Raw genomic sequence first — 18305 nt, 5'->3', positions numbered from 1 at the left:
AACTTAGGTCATGCCCGCAACGAGTTATAGATGCGAACTTGGTGGAGTTACCCGCTTGTTTTTACCAGGCGCGCTCGGGGCCGCCCTAAACAGGTTTGGCGCCCTCCCGTGTGGTAACGACCGTTACCCATCCGCCGACTTGACAGGCTTGGTGAATGTATCGCCGTCGACGTGTTGGTGTTCTAGTCTTCAGTCTGAGTAGAGGGTATTCCACTTACCTTTTCACGATTTCGATGGACAAAATTCTCCCCCGCCCACACTGAATATGCATAAGCATGTAGTTTCCTGTGGATAAAGACAGCGCATTGCCTATTGGACTGCACCCCTGTAGATGTTCTGACACCATGCGAGGCTACCTTGACCCCAGAATCCATGTAGCATCGCCAAAACGCTTGTTCCATTCTGGAGGCGCTGTTCCTGAGTCGCTTGTTCCATCAGCCCATCTTCCAATTGACCTTTCCGCGCTCCGGTACCTCGGCCTGAGCTGTATGGTCGCACAATTGACTCGTCTTTTTTCCTGGTTGTCTTTTGTTTGGAAGTCCTGAAACTGGTGGCACATGTAACAGCCACTGTTCGAATGCATGGTTGCCGTCTGATCTGGAAAAATTCGGCCAATCATAGCGTAGCGTCTGCTCTTTCCTGTTTTGGAATGGAGCATCTTCACTTGGGATTCAACTTACCAGAGGCGACCATGAACATTCACCTTCGTCCCACGACAGCAGCACCCAGAGCTCATTGTTCATTAATCCATCTTTAGTAGATCTGTTCAGTCATCAGCAAGGAGGGAATGAAGCTCAATCACGTCACTCCCGCGAGCGGTTTGGACCGTATCCAAGCGCGGGACAAGGATCAGGTAAACAGGATTTGAGTGAGCTCGTTTAGAAGGCTTTTCCCCGCGCGCTAGATCTGCAGAGCGGGTAATGAGCCGCAGATTCCGACTGGATGGTTATCGCGACGGGTCGATGTTACCGGAATCTTCTTCCTGCATGGTTTCCATTTTGGCAAGAAAGGCAGGCTACAAATCCATGCTCTAGAAATAGCTTAGCCTCGTCAGAACGTGGGTAACGGGATGTACCATCGGAATTGCCGCTGGAAGTATTCTTGACGTTGTGGCGCATACGATGTCGAGTCTGGTTTCTTTCGGTAAGCGCTGTAAAAACCATGAGTAAGAAAAGAAGATCTGTTGGTTGATGCCGCCGCTCCAGGAGCGCCAAGGCTCTTCCAACCGAGATCGATGAGGCCGAATTGTTTTAAACCGAGAATTTCCACACCGAAGTCGCTGTCTCCAGATTGCCTCGGCGGGGTTGCTAAGGCAGCTAACACTAAGGGGCCAAGAGATCTTGCCCGGTGTTTGGAGTTCCTCAAGGCCGTAGCTTCACTGCTGCCAAGGCTCTTGGTAATCTGCCGCGTTTGGTGAATTCGATGATGTGACGTAAATCTTTAGCAGTTCCATGTCGGCGACCTTTTACCCTGCTAGAATGTAAGAGCCCGAATCTCTTGCTTGGACGCGCAAGCCGTTTAGGCATTCGCCTTTATCGCAACCTTGAGAGTTCGAGTTCAGAGGCTGTGATTGGCTCAAAACTCTTTCAGTACCGAGTTTGTCGAATCGTCGAAACTCTTATTTCATTGCATGCTCCTACAACTTCCATTCCCGTCCAAGATGGGCTCTGATCCCAAAGTCTATTTGTTCTTTCCAGTAGGAATCTGGAACAACACAGCAGGTTTCCCGTGCTGGAACGCCCTGTCCACTCTGAAGAAGCCCTTGCGATCGAACTGGATGATGTCGTCGACCTTGAGTTTCGCCACGTTTTGGTCCGCAACAGCCTCTGTCCTGAATTCCGTCTTGGGCGTGATGAAATCCTCCCAGTTATCCTCCTCGGCCAGCTTGTCCTTTGTGATGAGGAAGTCGAAATCGACCAGCTCAACGGGGACGAGATCCTGTGCTGTGCTGAGCCATGTAACCTTCTTTGCCGTCTTCTTGACGTCGCCCTGCAGGTGCAACTCCAGCTCGAGGCCAGTGATGGGAGTCTTGCCAGACTTGAGTAGGTTGACAGGGTTGATGGAGTGCGAGATCTTGCGGACGATGGCGTTGCCCCAGTTCATCAAGGTGATTTCCTCGTCCTGGGCAAAGGACTGCGCATCCTCCTGGTCAAGCAAGACTTCTGAGCTGAAGGTAACCTTCTTCATGCCAACATCCTTGTTCTTGGCGTGCAGAGGTTTCTGGACAAGTCAGCGCAGCTCACTATTCTATCGCCATTTACTCACCTCCTCGGTGTAAGGACCCGGGTGGGCGTAGCCAATGAGCTTGACTGGCACCTTGTCGGTAGACTCCACGGCAGTGTAGCGACCGGCAATGGGGTCAATGTACTTCTTGTTGGTAGCCCAGAACGTTGTCCAGTCGAGGTTGACAATGTTTTTACTAGGGCCCTGCTTGAGGATGAATTCCTGCAAAGCAGGAATAGTCATACCGCGCCTGCGGATACCGCGGACGGTGGGCATACGCGGGTCGTCCCAACCCCAGACGAGGCCGGCATCGACGAGCTTGGTGAGCTTGCGCTTGGACAACAGAGTGCGCACAAAGTTCATGCGTGCAAAGTCCCAGTTGTGGACACCACGGAGCTTGAGAGCCTTGATGAACCATTGGTACTGGGCGTCGCGGTCCTTGTACTCGGTGGTACGAAGGGCGTGGGTAACACCCTCAATGGAGTCAACAATGGGGCAACAGAAGTCGTAGGTAGGATAGATCTTCCAGGTCGCGCCAGTACGGTGGTGCTCCTGAGGGTTGCAGCGGTAGACGACAGGATCACGCAGGGCCTTGTTGGGGTTGTCCACGGACATTTTTGCGCGAATGCACCACTTGGTTCCCTCCTCCGTGCCCTTCTTCATCTCCTCGAAGCGCGCAAGGTTGTCCTCCACGGAAGCATCCCTCCTCTTGCTGGCAATTCCGTCCATGCGTTCCTGGCGCATCTGCTCCTGTGCGGTGTCATCCGCGTAGCCATTTCCCTCCTTGATGAGCTGAATGCAGTATTCGTAAAGCTCCTGGAAGTAGTCGCTGGTGTGGGTGCTCCTGTCGGGCTTGATGCCCATGAGCGCAAGATCCTCGATGATGGAGTCTTGGAATTCCTGCTTCTCCTTGGACGGGTTGGTGTCATCGAAGCGGAGGATGAGAGTGCCCTGGTACTTCTTGTGCGCAAAGTAGTCGTTCAATAGGGCGGCCTTTGCGTGACCGATGTGGAGGTATCCTCTGAGACGTTGTTAGCTTGGAACCGAGAGACCCTGCAGGGAAAACCTACGAAGGCTCAGGCGGGAACCTGGTAACGACACCATTCTCAACATCCTGCAGGCCAATGTCGTAGTTGCCCTCGTCGCCCTTCTTCTCGTCGGCGGCCGCCGCCTTCTTGGCGGGCCTGTGAGCAAGCGCCGACTGCTCGGGGTATGCCTCCTCAATGTACTTGAACCAGCGGGTCAAGTTGACCATGAGGTTCTGCTTGATGTAGGCATGGGCGACACGGTTGTCCCTCAGCGTCTTCCAAACGGTGATGTCGGCGTCGGTCAGGCCATAGCCAACGATGTGGGAGCGGAGGGTAAGGTGGGCATCGAGCTCGGCGAGCGGGGCCTCAATGGCCTTGAGGTTGAGAGGGGTGAGCTTAGCGGCACGGTCCTGCCACTCCTTGATCTGGGCCTCCATTTTGGACGAGTGGTGTTGTTCAATGAATTGTGGTTGTGACAAGACTGACGATGATGGCGGGGCGGATTTTGCCCGCCAAATTTCGAGTCATGCAAGCCCGCCACAATTCTGAGTCACCGCCGCTTGTGGCTTTGCGCAACAACCTCAACTCTTGGACGTCGTCGCAAACTATCCCTTGTCAGTGTCATGATAAGTTCCTGTCCTAAGAGACAGCTTCTTATGTCTCCGAAAAGCTTCCATTACCTTTTCTTGGTACGCACAACCAGAGGCCGATATGGCGCCGCCGCCTCACGTCAAGGGATTCGATTGTTCGATTTCTTCTAGGTTGTGAGAAGAACCTTGCACGTGGAGACTGATACAAAGGTTGTCTATGTTGTCTATGATGTCTTTGAGGGAGCACATCATGGAAGACGCGAAACTTCTACAATTAAGAGCTTGGGTTGAAATTCGAGACCAGTGTCATCGCTGACTGTCCGCGGCAAGCTTTTGCGTTGCGCTCTTATTTTATCGACATGCCTCTCAGCTGGCAGTGGCTCTGAGATCATTCACGATTCCACCGAGTTATTTTGGACCCAGTCCAGGTTCGTTCTTAAATTCGGGCGTAATTGACAGACTCCCAGGTGCTCATAATCCAAACACAAACATGTCGCCGGAAAAAGTAAGAATATCCCCATGCTGTTCAGGAGTAAGGATCCGAGTAATTTCAAGACCACAGTCACATGTGAATAGACTCTAAAAGACTGAGCTTTCCAATCCAGACTGATTTGCTCTCACAAGTCTGATATAAACCAAGAAGACGACCCTTGCTGTTACTGCCCGATGCATCGCGCTGTCAAGACTTGGTTTGGGTTGTTTGTCTTGACTTTACACAACCCTCTGTCTTTTTCTTTGTGCTTGTGGTTGGTCTTCCGACTCAGATGGCACGGACGACATGTCCATGTCTGAACTTTGCGTCAGCAACAACTCAAATCCGATCAAGAATTTGGAAAATGCGAGGGACCACAAGTCAAGGGAAGAGAACGGTTCAAATGGGTCGCTTACCATCTTCAGCATTCGAGGACTGTGCAGCGCTCGTTGACTGCTCGACAATTTCCTCCTGCGGTCCGGCTACATCTCTCACAGGTCCAGCACGCCCATCCACCGGAGCCTCGGCCCTGTTGAATTTTACAACACCACCAACCAATTTTGGCCCGGATGGGTGAGAGTATTGTTCCTGAAATCTTGACTATCCGTCTTGATAGTAGCGTTTGAACTTCGAATCCTCTTTCGAGGTCCACAAGTCCATGTGTTCAATCGAAAACCGGAACCTCGTCAGCTCTCTCACCGACTCCAAGTACTTGCGCGGAATGTAAAAGGTTACGCGAGTGCCGCTCTCAGCGATCCCGCACATCGCTTTGACCACCGGCTCTGAGACTTTCGATGATGCCACAGGCATCTCGCCGTTCGGTGTAATGAGCAGTGGAGGCCTCTTCAGCAGGAGATTGATTTTGACGACATCACCACGATAGATGTATTCTTGCTCGCCCAGTTTGTACCTCATGTCGTAGTCTGTCTTGGGCTCAATGTCATAGAATGAGCGCTCATCAAGAAAGACACGGCTCACGGACTTGGGTAAATCGCTAAGACGACGGACATTGATATCCGTTCCCTCTGCCGCTCCTTTGTACTGGCAATTGCAGCCACAATTGGAACAAGAAAAGCCATGGTCTTCTTTCTCGGGGTCCAAGCTGGTGAATAGCGTAAGGGACATGGACTCGAGGATCTCGCCCGGGAAGAAGAGGAAAACGTCGACTTTCCTGCCCGTGTTGCCCACGCCGTATCCTTGCAGGTGGACGGGAACCCGCAGTTTGATGTGGGCGGCTCCAGACCACAAGTCCTTGGAATCGGTACATGCCATGCTAATGGTGGCTTTGCCGGTTTGAGTCGGAAGGCGGTGTCCGAATATGAAGGCCTTCTTGTCATTGGGAGACGGAATTTCCATCAGAACAGGAGACTCGGCAAGACAACATGGCTTCTGGTCGTTGAATTCAATGTCAGGCTCTTCGAAGGACATTTCAGAATCTCCATCCCGGCTTGGATTTGAATCGAAGCCACTTCTCCAATTCCGGAGAAATGCGTTGAGTGCTGGGCTGAAGGCGTTCATGAGGAAGTACGATGGTGAATGTCTCGGGATGAGTCTACAAGAAAATTGTCGGTCCGAAGACTCGGTGTGTGATGTGGATCAGAAAGATGAATGACCGCTGACCGAGGTATGGAAGGTGGTGTCTGCGGTCAGAGTTGCGCGAGCCTGGTTAAATACCTACGCTCGCTTCACTAGTTCTCCATCGGGTTCCAAATTCTGGATGCAACCGCGCCGAGAAAGGTATAGCAGTCTGAATAGCATCCCTGTTTAGGGAGCCCTAACAGAAAGACGCAATCAGTTAGACCAGCTAAAGCCAACCTCCAACTAACTGACACCCGAAAAGCTTATCATCTGGTTCATGCTGAAATCGCAATGGTCGTTCAGTTGTCCGTCAATTTTTCAGACCCTCAAACATCATCACATGAACCGGCCATGAGGTTCTTATCCTCGTTCGTCCTATTCCTTACTACAGACTGCTCAACCATCACGAATTACGATCCGACTCGAAGCACTGTTCCGGAAACACTCTTGGCTGATTGAAAGGCATAATGCTCGGCACAGCGAGGAAACTGCAAGAGCTCTCAAGCATTATGCCTTCGTCGCTTCCTTGGAGGTTCCGGCTCGTTCTCCCACCCCGGAAGCCGGTAATTTGGGTCTTTGCTTGAATCAGCACTTATCTCAAACAAAGAGTTCGACAAACTGTCAAGTGGCGGACGTCCAGTAATCTAACAAGGGAGCCATACTTTCATACACCTCAGAAGCAGTCTCTGAGCCCGAATCGGGATCCCGTCCCGCCGGCTTGAATCTCCTCCGCTCCCAAATCTCCGGCAAAGTCGTGCCGCGAGCATGGTGCCAGTGCGGTAGCGCTGCCTCCTCGTCCTTGTCATCATCCCATTCGATGATCTTACCCTTCATTCCGCTGCCCCTACCGTAGAAGCCCCTGATATTCTGCAACGCTGGATCAGTCTCCACGTGACCGAGGGCAAGTTCCGTCTTTAACGAGTCCAGCGGGACGACGGTCCGGACAAACTTCTTCGGCAAGAACATCGTAATCGTCCTGCTTCTAGCCAGCTGCTCCAGATGCTGGTAGATCGTCTCGGACACGTTGGTCGACGGCAGCGGAAACTCTTCGCCATCGTCCGGCGCAATGATGACCGGACGCGGGCGTGGCTCGAGGACGAATTCGACCTCCACAACGTCACCTCTGAGCTCGTCCTCGTGAGAAAAGGCGCGGCGGACTGGGGCGGGCACCGCGTCCAGACTGCAAATTTCGACGTCTTCTCTGCCCTCGGCCGGCCCTTTGAACTTGCACTTGCAACTGCACTCGGGACAGCCAGGCCCGGCATTCTCGTCATTTGGGTCGGCACGTGTGTACAAGCGCGTGTGTACCGTGCGCATGCTTTCGCCACCGATGAGGAGGAAGACGTCAATTTTTTTGCCGCCCCAGCTGTCGAGGTGCAGCGGTACGCGCAGTTTGGCCTGGAATCATGTCGTTGAAAACCCCAGCGACGATGACACGGGAGGCATCGTCAGCGTGGCTTTGGTTGTCGGCGAAGGTAGCCAGTGCCGGAAGTAGGAGGGCTGCGCGTTTGGTGATGATTTCCAGGAGACGACGACTGGGGCGTCCGGCTTGCAGCAGGGCTTCTTGTCAAACAGAGACGGCATGATGGGATGTTAGGGATGGGTGGCCAATCGCAGCCGGGTTTGTGACCAATGCCGTCAATCTTGGTTGCCAAAGACGAGCAGCGTTCAGTTGGGGATGTTTTTCTTTGCCATTTCGACATTAGCGATCATATCAAAGGGGGTCCTTTCTTCGGGGGAGATTTCACTTGGAACCCGCCAGACTCCAGCGAGGAAGGGGACCGGGAAAGATGCAAAATTTCTTGAGAACTCGCTGAAGCAGAAAAAGTCGGACTTGATCACGACTAGGGTGACGTACTGTAAGCGACTGGATGGAGAGGCTAAAAATAAAGCTTTGCAAACGAGAGAATGGCGGGGAGTGGCGAAAGGAGGAATAAGTGATTTTTGTCAAAAACACTGCATAGAACAAGGAGGTCGACGCGTAGATAGAGACGCGTCGTGCGGTACGCGTGAGATGTTCCTGGGCGACGGCTCGGTCCGAAAAAGGGAAGGCGGGCCGATTGCCCGCAGGGGTGGTGCCAGAAGGACAGACAACTTCCTACTTCCTCAAGTCACAGCACCACTAAAAGTAAGTAGAAGCCCACGGCGGTCTCAATCTATATTCTGGTTATTTAAGGCAAAATGTGAGGTTGCACAGGTATTTGCTTCATGAATCTCCGTGTGAAGCGCTTGGACGACGATCAAATGTTAGTGTAAGTCTTTCTCCTACGATGCTCACGACTTTAAAGAATTCGATCTTGAGCAGTTGGATATTTCACTACATTACCACGTTCTTCCCCTGGCAAAGGGACTACCATGTTTGATTCCAGCCTGGCAAATAGGTATCCAAACTGAGCCTGTTGTGAATTCTTTGCGCTGAACCAAGATAGAGAAACTTTTTCTGACAAAATCATGACACGCTCACTTCAAGCTGTTATTGGAGATGATTGCAGTAGCTAAGATGGTGCGAGGATCCTCAGAATTTGGGACTTTCTTTTCTCGAGACTAGGTAAGTTTTTAGGCTGACGATAAATCAGAATGTTTGATGGAGAAACACCTAGCAAAGTCAACAGCAAGAGGATAGGGAATTGAGATTTAAAAAGTCTCGTCCCTTCCCTCTTCAACAGGCCCTTCGAAAATATCTCAGCCACATTAAAGAAGTCCCATTTAGCCAGTCCGTCAGCAAAAACGAGTCCAAGTTCAAGTATCTCCCTCTAGCCACTGCCTTACTAGGTAGTGGCTGAGGGAGTGTATAGCCAGTATATGAGCCCATGTCCCTCGCGCAGTGTCAGTGCAGGGCCTGCGCCTTTTTTTGTCCAGTTGTTGTGTATCTTGACTCCGTGAATCGAATGATCTTGGCTTTTGCACAGTAACAGCCGTTCTGCCTGAAAAGAGACAAAGCCGCTTGTGCGGCAACACATGGCAGCCACGGCTGTCTGACAGACCGATCCATCGGCAGTTGCGACTGCCATGTGTGCGGCAGTGGGAAAACTCCAGCCACCTGTAAAATTTCAAAATCGCACAAAACCACACTAGCTGCTGTCGCAACTCACGAATTCTCCTCATCGCCCAGCCCACCAACTCAACTCTTCCTCACAACACACAGACCATTTGTCTTCTCCCTTCTCCCAGTCAACTCTCGAGAAGTTGTGAGGGCACGTCAAATTGAGGCCTGGCTCTGTTCCAGCGACATCACACCCTTCGCAATGCAGTGAGTGACACCGACAACATTGACCCTCAATTTACTCATTTTCAACAGGGAACTACCTCAGGCCAACCAAGGCTCTCGGTTGTACGCCAAAGCCATCATTGAATGGCACCCCAACGGCGAATTTGCTCCCTCGTATCTAGGCGACGTGCACCAAGCCGTCATCGCAATTCACAGCGGACTCATTGCACAACGCCACGTCCACATTACATTGTCGACCCAGGTCACATTGTCCAAACCGGGAGTCAATGGCCAAGATGTGACGATGTTTCTGTTGCTCACCCACAAGGACATCGCATCCGCGAAGATGACGCATTACGTGAATCCCGCTGGGTTCAACGGCGGAGACTGCTTAGAGGAAGGCCGCATCTGGAACCCATGGACCCGTTTGGGCCACTACAAGAACGTGCCTGGACCGGTTTTTTGCGGCTTTTACAAGCGAACCCCAGCGTACCTTGGAGGCCTGGCTGGCTTGAGTCTCCGTCTTGCAAAGCCTCCGGTCTTGGTCCAGCCCAACGTCGAAATGCTCCAGCCGCTACCTGTATGGAGCCTTCACAAGATCAAAGCGATGGACTCCCTGGCGAGATGCACCCGCCTGAGGCTTTTCTTTCCCGAGACCGATATGCGCGCGATCAATATCTTGACTGGCGTGTTCAATTCCCTGGACTTGGAGGCGGCGAGATTGAGGGCCACCCAAGTAAAAAAATACGGATCCGCGTCACAACATGGAGATTGGTACTCAGGGAAGAGACGCTGCGATGCATCAATGGTGCAGTAAGGACAGCGGACTAAGCTATACATGCAAATTTGTGGGGAGGAGCATGGCGTACTGGTACCAGGGCCTCAACGAGCGAAAGGGAGAGGGCGACTCTATCTCCGCGCCAACGCAAATCGAGAATTCGAAGGAAGTGCCGCCCACGAGCTCGAAAGCCCCTGCCGTCTCTAATGGCAACTTGGCAGAGAAGCAAGCAGGACAGGCGACGCATGTTGAGGCATCAGCAGCCCATGGTAAGTCGTCATCTTCTGCCCTGCCCCGAGCAGAGAAGACATTCCAAAATCATGTTGGCACAAGTTTTAACTTGAGCACAGATTCCTCGTCGCTTGGCTGTGAAGGACCAAACGCGAAACGGCAGAAAACAGAAAACTTCGGCAGTCTCCCCAACTGCACCGCAGCTTCCAGCAGCAGCAGCACCACAGCTTTAGCAAAGGAAACGCTGGCGGTATCGGCGCCACCAGACGAGGCGCTGGCGGCCAGTCTTCCAACAAAACAGCATTCGCCGGGTCCCGCTTCGCTCGAAGCACGAATGAAGCGATTGGAGGAAGCACTGGCTAGACAGAGCAACACTACCACGCCGGCATCCAAGCCATCAGGTCAATCCGAAAACCTGTCGATGGAGGTACGAATGACGAGGCTGGAAGACAGAATGACGGCGATGGAGGAGGGATTCACTCGATTCGTGACCCTCATGGACCGCTTTGTGACTAGGACGACGTAGGCTTCATCGCCGTCACAGCTGACAGATACGAGCATGAGACGGAAGAGCAAACTCCCCAGGAAAGCTGGCCAATCTACGCAAGGAATTTGTCCAGCTGGACGGCATGACGGCTGGAAAAAATTTGCATGTGGCGCGGCGGGACGGCCTGGGCAGACTTGCTCCGTCAATGCTGGGGAATTGTTTTAGACGATCGAGGGAATGAACAAGACATGAGAATGCCACGTTGTTGGACACCTAAAATGGAACACCACAGGCTTACCTTTAAAACGACGGGCGCAGGATAAAAGCACGGCAGCCTCGAGCTGATGGAGGAGCCATGGCAAGAAGACGAAGAGAGGAACAAGGAACTGGAGCGCGTGCGACAAGCTCAGTTGGAATGAGAAAAGAGACAGGGGAAGAATAGAAAGGTAGACAAAAATAGATACTAGAAATGAGAAAACAGTCTACCGGACCTACCATAGGCCACAAACGGCCCACCAATGCACACACTGCAAGTTACGTCGATTGACTTCAGGTTTGGGTGACAGAATAGGTGGAAGGTGAGAAATAAGAAGACTCCCCCAAGACACCAGCCTCTTGTCAAACAGCTAATCGAATCTCCAAGCTCTCATTGTACTTTCCAAGTCTTAGGGCGCTAATGCTTGTTGGGTCAGGGGGTTGGTGCGCTGTTAGATGCAGGCAGCCGCAACTGCCCTGCGTGTGCGACCAGTCCGGAGTACACAGACACGTGACAGATTCTTTACTGGCAAACGACACCTCGACAAGGACACTCCCGTCTCCTCCATCCTCCTTTCACCTTCCTTGAAAATCGCAGCATCTCACGCTGATAACATTCTCTGCGTCGCCGACATACAGACTTGCACTCCGGCTCTATCCCGAGCGATGACACGATCATGATGGAGTAAGTGACGTACAAGGTGCTGGCTCAAGCTCAAATTTGCTCAAACACAATAGGGAGCCCAAAGAAACCACACAACTCAACCGCATCGAATCAAAAGCTGTCATCGAATGGTGTCCGGACCCTAAAAATGATCCGCTTAGGTTTCAATACCTCCACAAAGTCTTCGTAACGATCATATGGTCAAAGGCTTCTAATTGCCTTGTTATCTATGTACGCGTCCCTGTTGACTTCGACGACGGGGAGAGCAAACACCAGCAAGTCGACTTCTTCATGATCACCACCAACAGATATATCGACTGTGGCACCCAAGGGATCATGACCTTCGACTCGGCAAATTCTGATAGACTGAATCTCTTGAATCTGACGGGTGCGACGAAGACGGTCTCGACAAACGACAACAAGAATGCAAACCTTTACTTTGCAAGTTGCGAAAAGGTGCCTCGATTCCGTGCCCTTTATAATGAAACATCAGCACTGGGCAAAGACTTGATCAGACTAGACTTGCGCCTTACAACACCGCCTGTCATATGCCCAGACACTTATGACTCCCGTGCGATTCCTCGGGGATCAGGCACCACTAGGCTCAAAATGCTGCATTCAATGGAGCGTTCCAAAAGGCTGAGGCTGTTCTACATTGGACAGCGAGACGGGATGTCTCATGACTTGCAAGATATGCTTGACGACCGCGCAAATCGCACAAGAAAGTCGAACACGACCTCTGGAGCCTCTAGTTCCAGAGTGGAGACTGGCACCCAGAGGAAAGATATAGAGGGGCACGAGTTTTATGATAGCGACAGTGGGCTGAAGCCGATATCTTTTTACGGTGCAAGGAGTCAAGCCTACTGGCTACAAGCGGGAAACCGAAACGACGCAGCGCCTCATTCAACGACGTCTCACGAGGATACCAAAACGCAACCGAATCAGAGACCTGTTGACTTCGATTCACTCTACGATCTGACAGACGACGACAGTCCTGAAGAAGTACCATCCAGAAACTCGCAACTGAAGAAAGTCGCCAGCGGAGCGAGTGGCAATCTTGAAGCAGCCAAACCCCGCGTGAAGGAATCTGCGAGATTCGACACCCTCAACGGTAAGCAACTCTCTCGCTTCTAGCTTTAGAAAACAGCTCGGGCCTAGATGATGATGATGATGGCAAAAGTTACTAACAATAGCAACAGACTCTTCATCTGTGGACTCCGAGGGGCCAAAAAGAAAGCGGCAGCGAATGGAAACGTCTGGAAGCCTCCCAACCTCCACCGAAGCTTCTGGCAGCAGCAGCAGCAGCAGCAGCAGCAGCAGCAACACCGCAGCTTCAGCAAAGGAAACGCCGGCGACGTCGACGCCACCTGACAACACCGACATGGAGCTGGTGCGCAGTAGAGCCATAGCCCACCGAGCTGCCGAAGAAGCGCAGGAACGGTACGGCCGATCAGGAAATCCGTCGATGGAGGCGCGCGTGAAGAGGTTGGAGGAAGCACTTGCCAGACAGCGCGACGCCACCGCACCGGCGGCATCCGATCCAACAGCTCAACCAGAAAGCCGGCCGCCAATTGAGGTGCGCGTGAAGAGGTTGGAGGAAGCACTCGCCAGACAAAGCGACGCTGCCGCACTGGCATCCGAGTCAATGGAGGCGCAGATGACGAGGCTGGAAGAAAAGCTGGAACACAGATTGACGGAGCTGGAAAGGGGGTTGAATCGAGTCGTGCAAATCATGGATTGCTTTGTCGAGGAAAGAATTAGGCTCCGGCGCGGTCACAACTGACGCCCGAGACGCAAGGGCATAGGGGAAGCGGAACAATTGCATGCGAGGATCCGCACAATCTGGCTAGACTTGTTTGGTCGATGTTGAGGAAGCGTTTTGGACGCGCAAGGGAAGGAACGAGACATGAGAATGCCACGTTGTAGGATACGTAGAACGAATCTACACAGGCTCTCCCCCAGCAGGATTGATGATCCCTTTTTCACGATTGACACCACTAGAATTGCGGCCTTCAGTGGACTCTTTGCGTCAACTTTGTGTGTTTCAGACGCGGAGGAACCATCATGGCTGGAAGAAGAGAGGAACAAGGTACTAGAGAGCGCGCGACATTGGAAGTCGAGCACAGAGGCGGAATGAGACCGAAAAAGCAAAAGAAAGAGAAAGACAGATGGGACCAAAATACAGATATAATGAAAAACCAACCTACATTCCCTGACCTACTACCGCACGCAGCATGCTGCAGCCCGCCAAAGCAAACCCTTGGAATACCTCCAACTCAACGTCGAACTCCAACAACCCACAAAAACCACCTCCACCAACCCCCAGCAGTTAGCACGCGAAGTCCAACGCGTAGGCATGACGAAGTCAATCTGCGACTTGCCAGAGACGGTCGCCAGCCGCAAACCGGCTGGGGTGCAGAGGCGTAGAGGAAAGCAGCCGAGATGTCGATGTGCTCGCCACGCGTAGGTGTGCGCCGCAATCTGCACCCCCCCCCCCGAATTGTGTACAGTTTTGACCGGAATTTGGGCACATTTCCCGCAATCTGTAAGCTCATTTTTTTCTGCCTAACTTACCCTGAATTAGTGTAGATTTTTCAGCAAATTACAGATTGCGGGCTTCAGGTTTGTAAATCTACTCTACTTTCCAACCAATCAGATTCCATACCTTCAATTTAGAGTTCCGGAATACCGGGGGACTATAAAGTCCCATCCAGTTTTTGCCTTACCTAAGTTATCTCCTTTAATTATAGTAGTAGTAGTAGTAGTAGTAGTAGTAATAGTAGCAGTAGCAATAGCAGTAGCAGTAGCAGTAGTAATAGCAGCAGTAGTAGCAGCAGCAGCAGCAGCAGCAGTAGTAGTAGTAGTTAGCTAAGTAATTATAACAGGCGATTCTATTCAATACCACAATCTGTATTCACGCCGCAATCTGCACTAATTCAGGGTAAAATAAGGCATCGAAAAATATTGTCCTGATCTTCCACAATTTGCTCAAATTCCGGTCAAAACTGTATACAATTCTGGGGGGATGCAGATTGCGGCGCACATAGGCACTTGCCTACATTGGCAGGTAGACGAGCCGAATGATAGGCAGGCAGGCGGGCGGGCAGGCAGCACCTCCAACTTCAATGCAGAAAGGAGGGCAGTCAATTGACGGCCGCCATCTGCCTTCCCCTTGCCCTCCCATATCCCATCTCCCATCGCCCCTCTCCACGCGCCATTTGACGATGCGATCGTCAGGGCAATGCAACCTATGCAACCGACAGACAATCAGACGGGACAAGACCGACCACATCGGGCAGCAGGGCAGCATCACCAGCCGAAGCGAGCAGGCAACAATAGGTAGTGGCAAAGGAGTCTCAACCTCTGCCCTTGCCTTTGCATTTGCTTTTCCAGTGCCTCTCTGCCAGGCAGATACTCCTTCCGTCGTCGCCGTCGTCGATGCATGTTGATCAACATTAAGCTTGCGTTTACTTTTTGCCCGTTTTGGGGGCCGGCCGCGGGTGATCGACGCGCGCCACCCCGCCACCTACCCAGGGACACCTATAGGGACATGGTACCCACAAAATCCGATCCAGGAACGCGGGTGTGGATACAGAGGGGATGCGCGGATGCGCGGCGTCCGTTGGCAATCAGGGAGCGATCTCCTGAGGGTTTGAGTAGGGGAGGGGGATGGTTGGGGTAGTTGGGGAGGAAAACAGGGAAATGAGGGACGAGGGTGCGTGTACTGTACGTAGGTATTTGGAAAGCGGCGACTATGATGCAATTGGGGGCGAAGAAAGAAGGAGAGGGAGAAGAAGGAGGAAAGGTGCTGGATGGACGGCGCATGGACTCCAGGCAGACAGCAGGAAGCGAGCACAAAAGCCAATCTAACAATCTGCAGAGAGTCCGCCGCCATGGTCCCAAGGGCACGGGAAAAACGTCTTGTTTGCGACGCGATGATGCGCCTTCAAATCTTGGGCCTATCGCGCGGGCGGGGGCCTCGACGTTGGTGGCGCGACGCGGGCGCCAACGGTGTAGGAAGGAAGGCGCTGAACCGGGCGGGCAGGCAGCTTCGCCCGCCAAAATCAAGGGACAAGAGACAGACCGATAGACAGACGGCTGGCTGCGTGCTGGGCGTCGCCCTTTTTTGGCTTGTTTGGTAGAAACTGGCAGGCGGAAATTGAATAGGGACGGATGCGATGAGGTATGCCTTGATTTCAGCGCAAGACATGGCTGCGCAGATTTGCTTTGCTCGAAGAATTAAGAGTATGGTGGCTTGGGGAGACAGACAGATGACGGGATTGACGGAAAAAGAATGGGTTGAGTAGGGCAAGGCAGATTGATTGCAGGCGACGGAATATTATTGTTTTGGTGGTCAAGTAGGAAGAAGGAAGAAAAGGAGACGCTGCCCGGCGGAAAAGCAAAGCGAGACAACAGCGCGCAACAGACACTGACCGGTGCGCGTACAGAGTAGTCGGTCTGTCGTAGGGTAGTGTCGCGTTGCGCTTGCTTGCTTGGTTGCGGGAGATGGCGATGTGCCACGCACGGCAGCATGCCATCTTGCTGCTGGAGATTGAATGATGACGAGCCAGGGCGGCGACAAGTAATTGGAATAGGTCTTGTCGCACACGTCTGCCCTGCTTTTCTTGTTCATGCTCCTTCCCATGCTTACATCATTGGCACCGGTCAGTCCGCATTCCCGCAGTCCCAACACCGTAGCATTGGGAAGCGAGTGTGCTACCGCAACCATCAGCAATCAGCATCGTCATGATCCCTTCAGCCCAGCCGCACGCACACGCGCGCGCACGTGCCTAATCAAAGGTGCGTCGAGCGTCCAAATAGTCGGAGGCGGTGGCGTCGAAAAAGTTGTTTCTGGTCGACGTTCTTTGGATGCCGGATGCATTATCGGGAGCCGAGAGGGCGGACGAGGCGCACGACCTTCTTTTTCTATCCGAACGGAACAGGAAGGGCAGCGCAAAAGCTGCGACCAGTGGTCGGTAGCATATCGCGGTGCCTGCCAAGTTTTTTCGCCTTGGAGGGGTGACGGTGATGCCCTTCGTTTCGCTTGCAACGACGGAAGAGTGATGATCAACCCGCTTGCAGCCAGCGTCGGCAACGCCGTGTCACATTGGCTAGCTATCCGCAGAGAGAGGGCTAAGCTAGGCTTCCTACAGCACGAATTTGGCATCCGGATGAGGACGGGGGTGCTCGGGTTCATACAGCATTTTCCAGCGAGCAACACGAGCGGTCGGGTCGATCATTCATCAACGACATGACCCTACGAGGCTTAAACTCCAAACTTGGACTGCCCGTGCCGCAAGCGGCGGCAGAACCCAGGCAGAGTCGCGGGAGTGCTCAAACTGTCGTGACAGGGCGGCCGGGGCGGCGGTCAGCGGAGGACTCGGATTGCCCCAGGCGCCGCAGAGTCGGGTTAGAGAGAGGGCTGAACAAAGATGCGGATGGGCATTTGAGGACGAGGGTCGCACATGGGGTGGCACAGATGGCAATTCTAGAATGACGCTGTGCAATGGTTCCTGTTGGAAGCTGCACTGGCCCTGGCGGAGGCGCAATAATAGTGTAGGAGCTCAGACGGCGCGTCTTCGGAGCGTGCGGCTGTGGTCATGGTCGAAAATGGGCGTCTCCGTTGGTGGTTTTTTTTCTTCCTCGCTCTGATCGTGGAGATAAGGGGGCTGTGGCGAGCGGCCGATATCCGATAGTCGAGGTGGAGAAGAATGTGGAGGGAGTGCCTGACGAGAACGCTGGTGTTGTCTGCTCAGCATGAAACGTGAGAGAAGGCGGACGAAATGAGACGGGGCCCAAAATAGAATTGCACGTGGTGGAGCACATGGAGAGCAGACTCAGGGTCCTAGGTGATGTAGCAGTCGCAGGAGAGACGAGAGACGAGAGGGAGAGGGCGATTGTGGCGGAGCAATTGGCAGCATGCGCGCAGGCCGGGAGTTCGTTCGTTCGTACTCGCGCGGGTAATGCGGTTCAGGGTCCGGGTCGCAGCAAAGGCGGGCGCGCGGGGTCTTGGTCTGTCGGTCATAGCCGTGGAATGAGTTTGTTGGTAGAGGAGTGGGGAGGTTTGGTACCAATCAGGCAAGTCGCGATAGGCGCGGGAAGGGGGCCATAGGGTTCGCATGCACGAGGTCACGTCGCCGCAACTCAATCCCAATGAGGAGAGCGTTGCAGCGCGTGTGGATGGAGCGGAAGGCAAGATAAAAGTCAAAAGCTGTCGATGCAGGCATCAATGCAGGTGGAGAGAGGTAGTGGGGCCGCGAGAGATTTTGCGTATAGACGTATTTGTTGTTGTTGTTGTTGTTGTTGTTGCTGTCAGCAAGCAACCACGACATCTTCTCAACACGGCTCGGGCTCGCTTGAGGCTGGTGGAGGATTCTGTTGGCGTGCAGCGAGGAAAAAGGGCACTTGGTAAGGATCGCCGATGGCTACAAGACGTGGCAGGGGGCGCGGTTGGCGGCAGGCTAGGGGCGAGCAGCTCCAGGCTGGTTTCGTCATTATTGTGGAACAGGGCAGTCAAGTCGGCTCTCAGCTGATGGCAGATTGCTCCTTTGTGCGCTGCCCGGGAGCGGGAGCGTGCGGTGCGCGGGCGACAAAGACTGTGGTGCCGCCCGTATCCTCGTCCTCGCCCTCGTCGCTCCGATCAGACTCAGTCCAAGTCGCCAGTCCCACTACCAACTAGCTTCCCCCATCCCATCCCGGTCCATCCCTACCTACCTGATATACATAACCCAAATCCCACCCGCCAACCCTCCTCCCACTCCCACATCCACCACTACCTATACAACAACCAC

At 53.2% G+C, this 18305-nt stretch overlaps 6 protein-coding genes across 6 annotated transcripts; 3 read left to right on the top strand and 3 right to left on the bottom strand.

Moving 5' to 3' along the window:
* Positions 1–1593: 1593 nt before the first annotated feature.
* Positions 1594–3726, bottom strand: BKA78DRAFT_321447 (glutamyl-tRNA synthetase). The gene is made up of 3 exons (XM_066889025.1): positions 3294–3726; positions 2266–3244; positions 1594–2220 (listed from the first exon to the last, which is right to left on the bottom strand). Exons 1-3 carry the CDS (start codon positions 3686–3688, stop codon positions 1681–1683), a joined length of 1914 nt encoding a protein of 637 aa, XP_066740996.1. The 5' UTR covers positions 3689–3726; the 3' UTR covers positions 1594–1680.
* A 1171-nt stretch (positions 3727–4897) lies between these two features.
* Positions 4898–6006, bottom strand: BKA78DRAFT_374306 (uncharacterized protein). Its single transcript, XM_066892790.1, has one exon. The coding sequence runs from the start codon at positions 5829–5831 to the stop codon at positions 4914–4916; it is 918 nt and encodes a 305-aa protein (XP_066740995.1). The 5' UTR covers positions 5832–6006; the 3' UTR covers positions 4898–4913.
* Positions 6007–6483: 477 nt separating this feature from the next.
* BKA78DRAFT_183676 (uncharacterized protein) lies at positions 6484–7388 on the bottom strand. Its single transcript, XM_066883455.1, has one exon. It carries the CDS (start codon positions 7206–7208, stop codon positions 6513–6515), a length of 696 nt encoding a protein of 231 aa, XP_066740994.1. The 5' UTR covers positions 7209–7388; the 3' UTR covers positions 6484–6512.
* A 1748-nt stretch (positions 7389–9136) lies between these two features.
* BKA78DRAFT_298114 (uncharacterized protein) lies at positions 9137–10634 on the top strand (the record flags this gene model as incomplete). Its single annotated transcript, XM_066886866.1, has 3 exons — positions 9137–9141; positions 9190–9835; positions 9882–10634. The coding sequence occupies 3 exons, from the start codon at positions 9137–9139 to the stop codon at positions 10632–10634; spliced, it is 1404 nt and encodes a 467-aa protein (XP_066740993.1).
* Positions 10635–11430: 796 nt separating this feature from the next.
* Positions 11431–13490, top strand: BKA78DRAFT_183665 (uncharacterized protein). The gene is made up of 3 exons (XM_066883454.1): positions 11431–11535; positions 11589–12625; positions 12714–13490. Exons 1-3 carry the CDS (start codon positions 11528–11530, stop codon positions 13295–13297), a joined length of 1629 nt encoding a protein of 542 aa, XP_066740992.1. The 5' UTR covers positions 11431–11527; the 3' UTR covers positions 13298–13490.
* A 2385-nt stretch (positions 13491–15875) lies between these two features.
* Positions 15876–16888, top strand: BKA78DRAFT_183653 (uncharacterized protein). Its single transcript, XM_066883453.1, has one exon. The coding sequence runs from the start codon at positions 16146–16148 to the stop codon at positions 16767–16769; it is 624 nt and encodes a 207-aa protein (XP_066740991.1). The 5' UTR covers positions 15876–16145; the 3' UTR covers positions 16770–16888.
* The last annotated feature ends 1417 nt before the right edge of the window (positions 16889–18305 follow it).

The sequence above is a fragment of the Phyllosticta capitalensis genome (assembly GCF_038381095.1).
Source record: "Phyllosticta capitalensis strain CBS 128856 chromosome Unknown BKA78scaffold_9, whole genome shotgun sequence".
NCBI lineage: Eukaryota > Fungi > Ascomycota > Dothideomycetes > Botryosphaeriales > Phyllostictaceae > Phyllosticta > Phyllosticta capitalensis.
The sequence above is the reverse complement of the archived record's forward strand: the minus strand, read 5'-3'. Positions and strand labels throughout refer to the sequence as shown.